This window comes from Monodelphis domestica, chromosome 8, assembly GCF_027887165.1.
Source record: "Monodelphis domestica isolate mMonDom1 chromosome 8, mMonDom1.pri, whole genome shotgun sequence".
Taxonomy (NCBI): Eukaryota; Metazoa; Chordata; class Mammalia; order Didelphimorphia; family Didelphidae; genus Monodelphis; species Monodelphis domestica.
Window position 1 is genome coordinate 181375489 of NC_077234.1, and position 16037 is coordinate 181391525.

The 16037-nt window shown below is 33.8% G+C and overlaps 1 protein-coding gene across 9 annotated transcripts in view; it reads right to left on the bottom strand.

Moving 5' to 3' along the window:
* The window catches only part of CARS2 (cysteinyl-tRNA synthetase 2, mitochondrial), a 104147-nt gene that overhangs the window by 60460 nt on the left and 27650 nt on the right, over positions 1 to 16037 (bottom strand). For all 9 annotated transcript variants that reach the window (XM_056807944.1, XM_056807942.1, XM_056807946.1 and 6 more), the window contains 4 exons: positions 13059 to 13130; positions 12793 to 12898; positions 9239 to 9322; positions 2318 to 2447 (listed from right to left, as the gene is read on the bottom strand). In XM_056807944.1, the coding sequence (XP_056663922.1) occupies positions 2318 to 2447; positions 9239 to 9322; positions 12793 to 12898; positions 13059 to 13130 (392 nt within the window). The remainder of the gene's footprint in view (positions 1 to 2317; positions 2448 to 9238; positions 9323 to 12792; positions 12899 to 13058; positions 13131 to 16037) is intronic.

Below are 16037 nucleotides of genomic sequence, written 5' to 3' on the forward strand. Positions count from 1 at the left end.
AAGGAATAATAAAGTGGAGGAATTCCATGGAGACTGGAACAACCTCCAGGAAGTGATGCAGAGAGAGAGGAGCAGAACCAGGAGAACATTGTACACAGAGACTGATACACTGTGGTACAATCGAATGTAAGGTAAACTTCTCCATTAGTGGTAATGCAGTGATCCAGAACAACTAGGAGGGATCTATGAAAAAGAACACCAGCCATATTCAGAGGAAAAACTGTGGGAGTAAAAACACCAAAGAAAAAAACAACTGCTTGATCACATGGGTCGAGGGGATATGATTGGGGATGTAGACTCTGAATGAACATCCTAGTGCAAACATCAACAACATGGAAATAGATTCTGATCAAGGACACATGTAATACCCAGTGGAATTGCGCGTTGACTACGGGAAGGGTGAGGAAAGGGGAGGGAGGGAAAGAATATGATTCTTGTAACCAAGGAAAAATGTTCTAAATTGGCTAAATAAAACTTAAAATAAATAAACAAATAATGGAAGCTAATTGTGTTGTCAGTAACATAATGGAAAGCCTCCAGTAGAGTTTGCAATCCCTAAATGGTATACTAAGAATAGTGGCAATCTTCATAATGAAATATACTTTTAAAATTTCCTAAATTTATATCATATTGGCTGGATTGTTTACTATCACTTATCAATGTGTCCCTCAAAATTTCCCCGACGTAATACAATTCAATTTTAACACATCCCAATTTAATAGCAAAAAGTAAAAACCTATTTCTCCTTATTAATAAGTCACAATAGAAAACAGAAAATAGAACAGATCACATGTGCAAGGAATGGTGATTGTGTCACCAAGAGTATAATTTAAGAGGCCAGTTAACATTTCACTGTCCTAAAATTCTCTCTATTCTTTAGAACAGATATGGTATTGACCTCTCTTCTTCAGGTGTGTCACTGAGAAATATTTAAAAGTTTTCTACCAATTACTCCATGATGTGCTTTTTATGTATCCATGACTGCTGTTCAGATTAACTATATACACATCTATGCTTATTAAATGTACTCTTACTATTAGAAAAAGGGGAAGCTAGGTGGTACAGTGGTTAGAGTCAGACCTAGAGTTAGGAAAACTCATCTTCCTGAGTTCAGATCTAGCTTCAGACACTTACTAGCTGTGTGACCCTCGGAAGTCATTTAACTGTATGTCTCAGTTTCCTCATCTGTAAGATGAAGTGGAGAAAGAAATGGCAAATTGACAAGAAAATTCCAAATGGGTTAAAGAAGAGTCAACAAAATAAAACAAATTATTATAAAAGTGGAAAATCAATCCATTAGCCTAAGGACTAATACAACAAAGAAATTCAGGTTCATTTTAATACAATTTGTACCATATTTCAACTAAAGTGAAATAAGAATCTCTTTATTTTATCAGAATCCTTCCTAAAGCAATATTCATCTTCAGAATAAATTAATTCAGAATATTCAAAATTGCTGACAATTAATTCAGAGTTTGATAAAATAAATGTTTCTAAACATTAAACAGGAGTAACAAGCATAAAATAGTGTCACAAAGGATAAATCAAATCATATGGAGCTATTATAAGCTCCATAACAGCAAGGACCCTGTTTTAACTAAGTGTCCAACACAGTGCTCTTTCTGTACATAGTAGGCATTTAAATGTTAGTTCAAATCAATTTAAATATTTTGAGTTGATTTTCCTTAAAGAGGTAGAACAATTTTATGATGTACTGAGTAAAAACTGTCTTATATGCATGAATAAACTAGAATTTAGGGAGGAACATAAATATAGGATGAAGTACACAAACAAAAGTTAAATAACTGCCTGTTGACTGACAGACAATAGGGATGATTAAATATTGATTTCCCCCAGTATCAAACACCAGGTTGGGTGTACCACAGAGATGTGCTTTTTTCTAAAGTCCCATCACTTTCTGGTAGTGAGAACTAAGTTTCATCATCTGATCTACTCTAAGAAAATGTCTGTTTCTAAGTAATTAAAAATATTGGCAAAAGGCAAATAAATAGATGAATAAATAATGTGATCTACAAGATGGATATTAAAGCAAGAGCAGAAATCACTTCTATAAAACCTGAAAGTCAGAATTCTATAAGGCAGTTGTTTCTATTAGCGATTAAAATTTTTAAATGAAATTTAATTAGAGTTGAACATATATACTTCTCTTTATTCACCCACAAACTGTCAAAAAATTTTTCTTTGTCTACACATCTGCTTACATCAACACCCTCTGCTGACCAAACTATGTAATGTTTGCTTTCCATTTGCCAAGATTAAAAAATATATATAAAGCAAGTTATCAAAAAAAACTAACCTTGAGATTGTAGAGCATTCAATATGCCAGCCAGGCCTTCCATTTCCCCAAGGAGAGGCCCAAAAAATTTCCTGAGGCTTAGCTGCCTTCCATAGAGCAAAATCACTGGCATGTCGTTTATCAGAATCATCTGCAACAATAAAGTATTTGGTTAGTGGAAAGATTTTTTAAACCAACATATGAAACCAAGGCCACCAGAAATACACTCAAAAAACAATTCTGTCTTACAAGTGATTAAACATTTTTCTTCTCATTGATTTTTCTCTACCTACAAAGATAGCAGAGGTAAATGTAAAATCTGCTAAGTACACCAAAGAACCTGAAGGACACTAATAATTGGTCCAGTTTTAATAAAACAATTAAATGAATGGGAATTGATATAATGCTAAAGAGTTTACTGAATTGGACATTACTTCAAACATCAATGAAACACTATCTGTGAGAATGTAATCCTTCACTATAGGCATAAAATAATTTTTCTACTATGAATTACAACAATAAAGCATGTCAAGGCAAACCAAGGAAAGGCCCATTTATAGTAAACACCATATTAGGTATTTACTATATGCCTAAGCTCATGAAAATATGATAAGAGACATACTAACTTTATTTAGATTTTTATTCCCAGATGAATACTAGAAGTCTAGGGAACTATGTATATTATTGTATTATATGTGAATAATGTATATGCTATAATTAGGTTAATAACAATGATAAGAGTCTATAACTATTTAGCATAGCATGTATATATGTTGCACATAAAATTAGGTTATAGGTTAGATTAGGGATTTAGAGAATAGTTATAATAAGTAGGGAGTCGATTAGGAGTAAGTTAAGTTAGATATAGCATAGACAGTTAGTTATACTTAGAAATAGACTTAAATTGCATTTGCAGATAGTAAAATTTTAATTGTTTATTATAAAGCTGATGCTGAAATTGTGTTTAATGGAAATATATATAGATAAAATAGTCTGCAAAGAATTATTAATATATAAAATGGGGAAATTATTTGTATTAGTTTGACTTAGCAAAAGTAGTATTAGCACTAAGATTCAAATTTCTTTGTAATGGTTTTGTTCAAACATTAATTGTACTGAATTTATTGTAAAACTCTAAAACTACCCTTACCCAAACTTTCCTGCATAGAATTCCTTAGAGTAGAAAGTTAGCATAGAATAGTGATAGAGTAATTGAGGGAATTTTATTATTTTGGGGGGAGTAGTTGGAATTAAATTTAGTAGCTTGGTAAGTATAATAAAACTAAGTGATTTGGGGAAGGTCACAAAAAAAAAGGGGATGATTGTGGAAAGGAAAACTGAAGCAAGTCCTGGACTTTCTGTCACTGAGTTGGAGCAAACAGCAGTTGAAAGATTATAGAGTGAAATTGGTGGACAGTAATGACGGTGGGGGGAAGGGCAACTGAGAGTGCCAGTTGGTCTCGTGACGGTCTCTCTTCTTCCTGGCCCTGGGACAGGAAAGAGTCTTTCTCCCTGTCTCTGGATAGAAGTTCCTCTACTCCTGGATTGTTCCCAATTGTAAGCTCTACCTGGATTCCTGTGATCGTGTCATTGAACAAAAGGATTTAAGGGGAGCAGTTTGAACTGTAAAGCCAGTCTTTAGGATATCACCCTGAAGAGACAGGCCCAACCAGCTCTGAAGGTCAGAAACTTTTCTTCCTCTTGCTGTCTACTGCTAAGACTTTGAACTTAAGAAATCTAACATAGATTAGCGTAGACAGGAATAAATCATCAGCATTTCTATACATCTCCAACACAGCTCAGCAGCAAAAACTAGAAAAAGAACTCCCATTCAAAATCACCTTAGAGAAAATAAAATACCTAGGAATCTATCTCCCGAGACAAACACAGGAACTATATGAACACAACTACAAAACACTCTTCACACAACTAAAACTAGACTTGAGCAATTGGAAAAACATTAACTGCTCATGGATAGGATGAGCCAATATAATAAAAATGACCATCCTACCCAAACTTATTTATTTAGTGCCATACCCATTGAACTCCCAAAAAATGTCTTTACTGATTTAGAAGAAACCATAACAAAGTTCATTTGGAATAACAAAAGATCAAGAATATCCAGGGAAATAATGAAAAAAAAACACAAATGAGGGCGGCCTTGCAGTCCCAGACCTTAAACTATATTACAAAGCAGCAGTCATCAAAACAATTTGGTACTGGCCAAGAGACAGAAAGGAAGATCAGTGGAATAGACTTGGGGAAAGCGACCTCAGCAAGACAGTATACGATAAACCCAAAGATCCCAGCTTTTGGGACAAAACTCCACTATTCGATAAAAACTGCTGGGAAAACTGGAAGACAGTGTGGGAGAGATTAGGAATAGACCAACACCTCACACCCTACACCAAGATAAATTCAAAATGGGTGAGTGACTTAAACATAAAGAAGGAAACCATAAGTAAATTGGGTAAACACAGAATAGTATACATGTCAGACCTTTGGGAGGGGAAAGGCTTTAAAACCAAGCAAGACATAGAAAGAGTCACAAAATGTAAAATAAATAATTTTGACTACATCAAATTAAAAAGCTTTTGTACAAACAAAACCAATATAACTAAAATCAGAAGGGAAACAACAAATTGGGAAAAAATCTTCATAGAAACCTCTGACAAAGGTTTAATTACTCATATTTATAATGAGCTAAATCAATTGTACAAAAAATCAAGCCATTCTCCAATTGATAAATAGGCAAGGGACATGAACAGGCAGTTTTCAGCCAAAGAAATCAAAACTATTAATAAGCACATGAAGAAGTGTTCTAAATCTCTTATAATCAGCGAGATGCAAATCAAAACAACTCTGAGGTATCACCTCACACCTAGCAGATTGGCTCACATAACAGCAAAGGAAAATAATGAATGCTGGAAGGGATGTGGCAAAGTAGGGACATTAATTCATTGCTGGTGGAGTTGTGAATTGATACAACCATTCTGGAGGGCAATTTGGAACTATGCCCAAAGGGCAATAAAAGACTGTCTGCCCTTTGATCCAGCCATAGCACTGCTGGGTTTGTACCCCAAAGAGATAATAAGGAAAAAGGCTTGTACAAGAATATTCATAGCTGCACTCTTTGTGGTGGCAAAAAATTGGAAAAGGAGGAGATGCCCATCAATTGGGGAATGGCTGAACAAATTGTGGTATATGTTGGTGATGGAATAGTATTGTGCTAAAAGGAATAATAAAGTGGAGGAATTCCATGGAGACTGGAATGACCTCCAGGAAGTGATGCAGAGCAAGAGGAGCAGAACCAGGAGAACATTGTACACAGAGACTGATACATTGTGGTATAATTGAACATAATGGACTTTTCCATTAATGGCGACGTAATGTCCCTGAACAATCTGCAGGGATCTAGGAGAAAAAACACTATTCATAAGGAGAGGATAAACTGAGGGAGTAGAAATACTGAGGAAAAGCAACTGTCCAACTACAGCGTTTGAGGGGACATGTCTGAGGAGAGACTCTAAACCAACACTCTAATGCAAATATCAACAACATGGCAATGGGTTCGAATCAAGAACACATGTGATACCCAGTGGAATCACACGTCAGCTATGGGGCAGTGGGGGGAGAGGAAAAGAAAATTATCTTTGTCTTTAATGAATAATGCTTGGAAATGATCAAATAAAATATTATAAAATTAAAAAAGTAAAATAAAATAAAATAAAATTCATCTTTATTTAAATAACCACAGTCAGATAAGAGGACTATCATTTCAGGGGGACATGAAGGGAGCTGAAACTAAGGGCAACCATTCAACCCTAAATGGTCCTTATTGAACCCTGCTGGGCAACCTTGGTCTTGGGGGAGGCTTGTCCCTCAGAAGGGTCCGTGCTTACTTGCTCTGGGGTATCTTCAACATCAATCAAAAAGACATCCCCTCAGACTATCATAAGTGGCCCATTTCTTGGGGAAACCCAATTTTTAAAGATAGTCTCTCAGCAGGGGTATCTCCTTTTACCTCACCAGCAGTCATATTCCCTCTCTCCCTTCAACCTCTCCATTCCTTGCTACAAAACCTTCCTTATCCCCTGTCCTCTCTTCAGTCCACTTCAATCCCTTTAAATATTACAATACTAGAAGTCTGAGTATTAAAAGATAAAGTGATCTTTCCTTTCTACAAAGTCTAGTTAAGAGCTTGAAAGGTACCTTAGAAATTATCTACTCCAACTTTCTTTTTATAACCAAAACAACTAAGGATTACAAATAGTAAGCCACTGATACAATAGTAACACAACTTGTATCTAGTTAACACAGTGCCTGGCACATGGTAAATACATAATAAAGGCTTAGTGACTGATAAGAGTCTGGAACTAAATGAAAGATTTCCCAACTCCCAGATCTGCAGCCTCTGGCAAGAAAACACTGGAGAATTTGTATAAATGACATTTGTATACTTATATTTGTAGTATTTTACTGTTAAAGATTTTTTTTCATGTTAGCAAAGTTTATTGGCAATACTTGCCAATTTAAAGTTTTATATTCGCTGAACTTTTGAGCAGCTATTTCAATAAAAACAGGTCATCTAACAAGATACAGGAAATGAGGGACTAATTGTTAAATTAAAAGTTATTCAAAATAGTTTTCTTAGAATAATTTTATTTACATCTTTTCTATTTCATTGGGTTGCTTATAAGAAAAAGACTTTTGAAGTCCTAAATATGTAATTATGAGCTGATGATATGAATCAGGGGGACTCTACAGTATTAGAAGTTATTTGTATACTGAATGTTCTTTAAAAGAGTCATCTTGGGGAAGCTTTACACATATTAAAATCAACCAGTGCAGTAATTGCTTCAGTTTTTGAAGGTGGTTTAAAAAAAAAAGTCAAACAAGTTATACTAAATATTCTCATTGGTGGTAAATATCCATCTCGTCTTCTTTGAGAAGAAATTTGATTTCTTAGAAACTACCCAAAGTCATATGAAACCAAATCAGGCTGGCAAAGTGAATGATCAACCTGGGTTCTTGGTCAAAAATGATTGCCAAGAAATGGTAATAATAAACTGTGGGGCATAGTTTTGGTGATAAAGCCATAACTTGGGTCACACACAGTATACTCCAAATCCTCCAAAACTTCCACCTAAGCTTGATTAACTGACCTAATGAAGGAAATTCTATAGAAAGGGGTCCAGTAATTTCAAAGAAACATTCTCTTCACTGGTGATTGAGACATGTGATTCTGGGTCATACAGGAAATACTATGTTTTATTACTGTTTACTCTGTCCTGAAAAATTAATTATTTTTGGGGGGGCAGCTAAATGGATCGGTAGATAGAGAGCCAGGACTGGAGACAGGAGATCTTGGGTTTTATCTGGCCTCGGACACTTCCTGTGTGACCTTGAGCAAACCATTTAACCCCCACTGCCTAGCCCTTACCACTTTTCTGTCTTGGAACTCATATAACAGTATTGATTCTAAGAAGGAAGAGAAGAGGTTTTTTTTAAATTATTTTTTACAGTTTCATTTGAAAGATAGGAATAATTGTCAATCTTCTACCTTGAGTACTCAATATGTATTTTTTAAACAAATTACTAAATCACTCATGGTACAATCCTCTCAAAATTTTTTCTCATCTTATAAGTTCTCTTTTAGATAATGGTTATCAGTCAGCCTATGTAAATAGCACAAAACAAGCCTCAGACTGTTTCACTATTTTCCAGAGGTTCTATGGTTTACTAGAGAACTATTCCATGCGTTCATTTCATTACAGATAACTTATGTGGCTTCTTTAAATACTTTTGCAAGTCAAAAGACTTTTTCTTGTCATTCATTCCCCAAAGCTTATTTTAACATGTCACTTACAGACTTAACTTCATACAAAATTCTATGTTAACTTCTATATGACAGTCATTCATTTTCATGTTGGAAAGGCATACTTCCATTCACTAAAGCTGCCAACAAAAGACTGGCCAACTTTCAAAGCACTGTCTGCTCTAAGTTCAAATATTTTACATTTGCTTATGATCACACCTCCTCCAATTTTATAGGTCACACAAGAAAATCAGTTTCATTGCTCATACTTCATACAGAACAATGGTCTTTAATGAAACACACTATTTCCATCATATCCCTAATCGTAAATGAGTTAAAACAAACAAACAAAAAAACTTCATTTCTTACATTAAAACAGATCTCATTCCTGAGAACCAAATGAGCAACACTACTATTTGGTTTAATCAAACAATTTGGGAGGCTAAAAGGTTAATGGTGCCCTGGATGTAACAGCACACTTCTTTTCAGCTTTTGTACAAACTTGATTAGCTCTACATTTCCCAAAGCAATTTTGATCTGAGGCTATTAAAATCTGATCCTGAATTATTATTTCTCACTTAAATAATCCCCTATTACAGTACCCATCGAGAGCACAAATTGAATTTTAACTACATGGATTAAGTACTAGAAATAAAATGATAGAAAAACAACATACATAATCACTATCACAACAAAATGGAAAGAATAATCATTAGACAATCAAAACAATATCACAAAAATTATGGACAAGCTCAATCCCAAAGATTAGATATGAAAAGATGCCAAGCCTTGCTCCTTTGCAGAATTCAAGAGTTTAGAGGGTCCATGTGGAACACTATATATAACATTAATTTTTTTCAATGTTTGATCAGTTTCACTGAATTTTTTTCCTCTGCCCTTTTTTTCTTTCTTTTTACAAAAAAATAATTTCTTATATGGGTTATCTCTGGGAAGGTGGTAGGGAAAGGATAGGAAGAAATCTCAGTGAGGTTAAAAAGATATTAATAAAAAGCTATTTTTTAAAAAATGGAATATGTCATCTTCATCTTCAAGGAACTTACAATCTAATCAAGAATAAGCTGAAGCAGATTTAAAGCACTTGGGCAAAAACTAAATCAACTTACCTGGTTCCACTCCTGGCTCCGGGACAATACCAATTAATTTCCCATATTTGCCTCCTCTAGACTTAAGGTCAAAATAAACATTACCTTTAAAAAAATTATTAAAATCAATGAAACATCTCAGACTTAAAGATCAACAGCTGTGTTAACATAATATCAAACCAAATTATTAAAATTAGATGACATTTATTTTTGTTAGCCTATGGATAATAAATAGAAGAAACACTTTTTAACAATATATTTGTACAAAATAGTACACAGATAAATGAATGGGTTTAAAAGGTACAAATTCTTTATAATAAAGTTTTGGGGAGATTTTTTAAAAAGATAAATTATAAGGCAAGGTAATCTCTCTAATTTTGGGCTTCCCAATTCACAGGAATTCATAAATAAAATGTTTTCTCTAATCCTAATCTCTACAATGAATAATATTTGCCTATATTTTTACATAGACACACACCATAATTTTTAAATGAGATTAAGCAATACTTAATCAGAAAACTCACTACAGAATCAGTTTTTGACTCATCCCATTTCTGATTACAAAATTGTAATGAAGCAGAAAAAAAATAACCTTAGAACTGTAGAAGCTTTACCAAAACAGTAAGAATACTATCAAATTCTAATTTATGAAGTCTCCCTAGCTATTTAAGCTGCTATTTATGCTAAGGATGATGTTCTTCACCGAAAGTAAGTAGTATTAAGCAACTAAGTAGCACAGAAATAGGAATTTAAATTAAAATCAGAGATTTTAGAGTTAGAGATCTTAAAGATCACCTAATTCAATCTCTTCATTTTATGGATAAAGAAACTGAGACTTTAAGAGATTCAAAGATTTGCTTAAGGTCACAAACAAGTAGTGAATGGCAAATTTGGGATAGAAATTCAGGTTCTTTGAATTTAAATCCAGGTCTCACTCTTCTACTTCATGTTGCTTATTTTCCAAAAGACAAATATACTAGATTCAACTTTTATATGACTATTTTTTGGCTGTTCCCATCTTAGACCATACCATGACAGTGCTCTTAATTCTTCAAATCTGACATCATCAGATTATGCCTAGTTATTTAGTTAAATCTCATATTTGAGTAAATTGTGTGAGGAACAAATCTCAATAACAGGATAATAGGAAAAAGAAATATAGTTTTAGCAGGTAATAAGCCTAAAAACCTATCCAATTTTCTAACTAGGCTAACAATTTATTGCCTAGTAAAGAGGCATGTGTGTGAGGGAAAAGAGAAAGGGACTTTAAGACAAAAAAAAATCATTACTATGTCATTTGATATATCCTATATAAAAGGATATTATATATATATATATATAATTTTTCTTAAATAAGTATCTCCCTTTCCAATTTTGTTTAAATTATTAACTTACTAAGTAACTCTTTCCACCCTCATATTGCTAAGAAGACCCTATGGAATTAACAAAAAGTCCAAATAAATGCAAATTTTTAAAATTCCACTATTTTTAGATTTAGGGATAGGTTCTAGAGCTATGATTTCACTGGTACAAGAAATTTACTGGTGAAGAAACACTCCTGATGCAAGTGAGCACCTTCTCTATAACTTAAAGTGTTAAGAGAGTTGCTTGAGGGCACTAATGTGATAAGTATATATAACCTGCTCAAGGTCCCACAGCCAGTTTGTGCCAAAATCTATATCTTAAGAGGAAGATAGAAAACATGGTCCATGTACTACTCTAAGAGCTTATGAACTAGCTGGAGATACTGGATGATTAAAATTATATAAGATGACCATTCATAATGAACTATGGAATTGTGTGCTGATAATTCAATATCCACAAATAAGAAAGTTTACTGTGTGCTATTGCTAGTCAAAAAAAAATTAATGGAGATGATAAATGCCAAAGTAGGCCTTGAGAGAATTACAAGATTTAGACTGTCAGACAAGAAAGCAAGGGAGATACTTTGATACTTGCTGACCAAAATAAAATGCCATAATTATTGGCACCTTTACCTGGGAAACTAGGAAGAACATATTTTAAAACTCTGAACTCTTGGCCAAGGTTAAGTCACTCTGGATAGTCATCAAATTTATGTAATTAGATGATTAAGTTTAAAAAAAATTTTACTTGAAGGGTGGAAATCTACAGTAGTCCACTCTATCCACAGTTTTGGTTTCAGTCACTCGCAGTCACTGCACAGGGCACTGAAGGTCTGACTGCAGCAGTGGTCTACCAGTAGTGGCATTCTCTCTGTGTAAGTTCTGCTTTTACTTGGACAGTATTTTTCTAAAGATTGGGGGGAGGGGGGCTGGAAGGCTGAGAATTGCTAAGCAAAGGGCTGAGAGTGGGGAGAGAAAGAACACAATACTATAAAGTTAACATAGGTATTAAAAGGTAAAGCAAAAACTGTCCAAACTTTCAGACATTCATTTGATAGAAGCTTTGAACATATCTCCTGCAGATAAGTGGTGATTACTGTTCAGTACTGCATAATAATATACAATGTACTTTATTATTACTGTATTAATGTTAACAATTCTTATTGTATGTTTAATTTATCAATTATACTTTATCATATATATGTGTATTAAAAAATCCATGCCACATATGGGGTCTGCAAATGTTGGCCTATATCTGAGGTTTCAGAAATTCATGGTAGATCCTAGAAAGTGCCCTGAGGATTGAGGGGAAGGGGGGAATCTACTGTATCTGTATTATAATGGAACACAGTTACTTTACAAATGACTAAAATGTTTAAGTGAGAATTACATCAAAAAAATTCAATTAAATTTTTTGTCATCTGAAAATATTTATAATTAATACTAGGAAGGAAGGGAAGGATGGATGGATGGAGGGAGGGAGGAATGGAGGGAGGGAGGAATGGATGGATGGATGCCACTGTGGATAGATCAGAAGACTTGGAATCCAGAAGATTAGAGTTCAAAACTGTCTCAGGACAACTATGTGACCATATAAGTCACTCCATATGCCTCAATTTCCTCATTTGTGTAAAAAATAGACTTGAATACAGGACTACAATCCCCACAAGCCTTTGCTCCACTTCCCCAAAATGCTTTGTAATCTCACGGGAATTCTGAGGTGGGCCGAGATTGAGGAAGGATTTAAGCTGGTGGCAAAGGTTTTTGGGGTCCCTCTTTTGGACTTCTGTTTTGGAGCAGATGCATCTCTTCTGTGATGTGAGGTTATCTGGCCTAGGCCTCTGGCCTAGGCACGTGTTTTTTCTTATTCTGTATTTTCTTTAATCCTTAATCCTTAATAAACCTCTAAAAAATATAATACTCCTTGCAGAGAGAAACTAATTTCTACCTGCCTCAGTCTCCCCAAATTCCTAAATTTTAATCTTTACATTTGTATGTGGATAATAATGCCACAGACCTCCCAGGGTTGTTTTAAGGATAAAATGAAAGCCTCTCCAAGTACTATATAAATGCTAACTACTACTATTGTCAATAATAATAATAATAATAATAATAAATTATATTCATAATATACTGTCAAGTTTCTCAAGATCACAATTGTAATGTGTTCATACACAAATTACAACTAGATATTAATCACATAAATCCTACCTTTCATAGTTGAATAAGCATGACCCTTAGCAATTATTCCTTCAATAAATGAAATGATATGAGGAATATTGTCAGTTACTCTCATATACACTGTAGGTGGAAGTATCTAAAGTAAAGGAGAAAGAGCTGGTTTTAGATTACTTATGGAAATGTTAATCATATACAATACAACTGTATTTTACTATTAAAGAGACTTTGAGAATTTAAAGCAGAGAGAAAATGCATTCAGTTTTTAATGATTGTGACCATAATAATTGTGACAATACCTTCAATGCAGCCATATCTAGTTTAAAATCTTCCTCATAAAGACGGGCCAGAGCTGAGGGTGCAACATCCATCTACAAAAGAGAAGCTTATTAGTTAATAATAAGAACCTACTGAGAGAAAGCAGTCAACTACCTGCCAATAAAAAAACAAAAGGCAAACTATGGCTATTTTTTAAATACAAAAAAGGAGCTGGGTAAAGTGATTTCATTGTTCTTGGTCTTTTTTTTTCAGAGTCCCTCAATCGAGTACCTTTTACTTTAAATCATTCAATTCTATGAAACATTAAAGGCCTAGTATAGGCAAGTGCCACATCTGTATCCAAGCATTCAGTGCTCATAAAGGTTTAATTGACATGGTTTTCTGGTTAGAAGGCAAAGTGACAGATTGAAGCAAATAACAGTATTATTTTGCACTATAAATGTTTATTGTGCTCTATTCTCAAAAAAAAAGTAAACTATCAAACTATTTTATGTACCAATCTGTTATGATTAGGAATGTTTAAATTTCTAAACTCTCAGATGTCAAAAGAAATAACCTAAAATATGGCAACAGAAAAGAAGAGAGGAAGAAGAGATCCATTAAAGAGCTATTGAGGTTATAAATACACAAACTTATATAGCTACCTAAAAGGGTATTAATTTTCAATCTTACAAGAATCATTTCTACTTTTTAAATGAGAAAAAAAATCAATTTAACTAGCCATCAAAGAAACAAGAGGAAAATGAACCTGGAATGAAAACCCTAAACCAGCAATCATTCAGATAGGCTCCCTGCTAGCATTTCATACATGATTATTAGAATTTCAAAGGCACTATGTATATGCAAGCAGTTTTACAAATACTTTATTTAGCACTTCTCACAGCAACCAAAACCAAATAAACACTTACTTAAACATTCTAAAGGTAAAATAGTAGAACTGGAGATGAAAAGGTCAACTGATTTGCTGAAGACCACCCAAGAAGTTAATCATTACCTATAGGTAGTAATAATAATGAGATGTTGTCACCCAAGATATCCAAAACACATCCAAATTGAGATTTTTTAAAGTCTCTTGGTGGCTGCTTCAAAATTTTCAAATATTATTTTTAACCACAAATCACAAAAACAAAGTTAGGTTAAAATGATCATAAAACTTTATAATCATTTTAACCTAACTTTGTTTAGACAATGTTTAATTCTATGCTGTCTCTTTTCCTTTCCAGTTACTCCTTCTAGGATGCTTATCAGTTTATAAATGTTCAGGGAAAAATTGAAATGTATATTAGCCTGAGTAAAACACAGAATCTCAGAATTTGAAGGTTAGAAGATATTTCAACAACTATCTAGTCTAACCTATAATATATTAAATTTACCCCAACATACGATCAACAGGTCTAGCTTCTGCTTGAAAACATCCAAAAAGGAGGAATCTACTACTTCTCGGAGCAGCTCATTCTATCACTGAACAACTCCACTAGAAAATTTTTCCTGACCTTGAGCCTAAAATGGGCCTTTTTGAAGCTTCCACCCACTGCCCCTGGTTCTACCTTCGACAGTCAAATAGAACAAGTCTAAACCCTCCTCCACAAGGTGACGATCCTGAGTCTTCTCCAAGTTAAGCATGCTCAAGTTCTTCAACAATCCTCATATGATATAGATTCAAGGTTCTTCATGATCCTTATATCCCTCTTTTGAAAACTTTCATTTAACATTAAACATTTACCATTAAGAAATGTTTAAGAAAAACTGTGATTCCCAGAAACTAATGTAATACTCTAAGTGAGGTCTAACAGGGCAAAGTACAGTGGAAGTATCATCTCCCTATTTATAGAACTTAAATTCCTTCCTAAAGACTGCATTTGGTTTTTTACAACTATCAAACTATGAGTCCCCAATCTTATACCTGACTGTTACTCCCCAAGTGCAAGATTTAACATTTACTGCTATTAATTTTATCTTACTAGATACAGTCCCAGGATCTAGTCTATCAAGATCCTTTGGGATCCTGACTTTAAGATTCACCAAGAGATCTCTTTCAGCTTTGTGTCACCTGTAAATCTGATGAATATGCTAGCTACATCTTTGAATCACTAGCAAAAATGTTAAATATCAGAAAGTCAAGCACACAGCCCTGGGCTAGTCCATATGAAACCTCTTCCCACCACTGAACCATAAACAAATTGCCGAGTCTGGTCATCTAACCATTACTCAAAATAACTGTAGTATCATCTAATCCAATGTTATCAAACTTAAATAGGAACGGATTCCTGAAAATAGCACATTAACTTGGAAAACCACAAATTAATATCTGTTATGCTGTATTTTAATTTATTTTGTTAAATATCTCATAATTACATTTTAATCTGGCTTAACCCAAGGGGTTTGATAACTCTGTCCTCAATGATTTGAAACTATATCTCACACTATAACACAGAAAGGCTGCAAATTGTGAGCTAACATTTTCTTTTTTCTACATATTCTCCTATAAGAATAATCCACGTATTATTTAAGTTAATCATGTTCCAGTTCTCCTTCATTTATGCAGATAATTAAAGAGTCAGCTTTATGACACTAATTTCTGCCACTAAGAAGAAACCACTAAAAGGGGTCGCTGAAACACAAAGGACTCTGCCACTCAGAAGTTTCTAATTGTTCAGAGATGTACCTCTATCCAATTATCAGAGCTTCAGGGTATTTACAAACACTTGTATCTGATCAGAAGAAAAGATAAATTGCCTCAAACCAAGAGAAGATATTTTCCCCTTTTTAAGGAATGAAATGTTAATATGCCAAGGAACTAAGTTTCTCAATTTTTATCTCAAGTTCATTTAATAAATCCTTCTGCTTTGCTTTTTGTCTGACAAACCCAAAACTGTGCCAGAAATTAAATGTCAAGAGTAATTCAGATAAGTGTAGTATCATAATTTAAAATATTTTTAAAACAAATCTTGAAGCAGATGGCATGCAAGATTTTGCCTTCATTAGAAAATGAGGCAGTA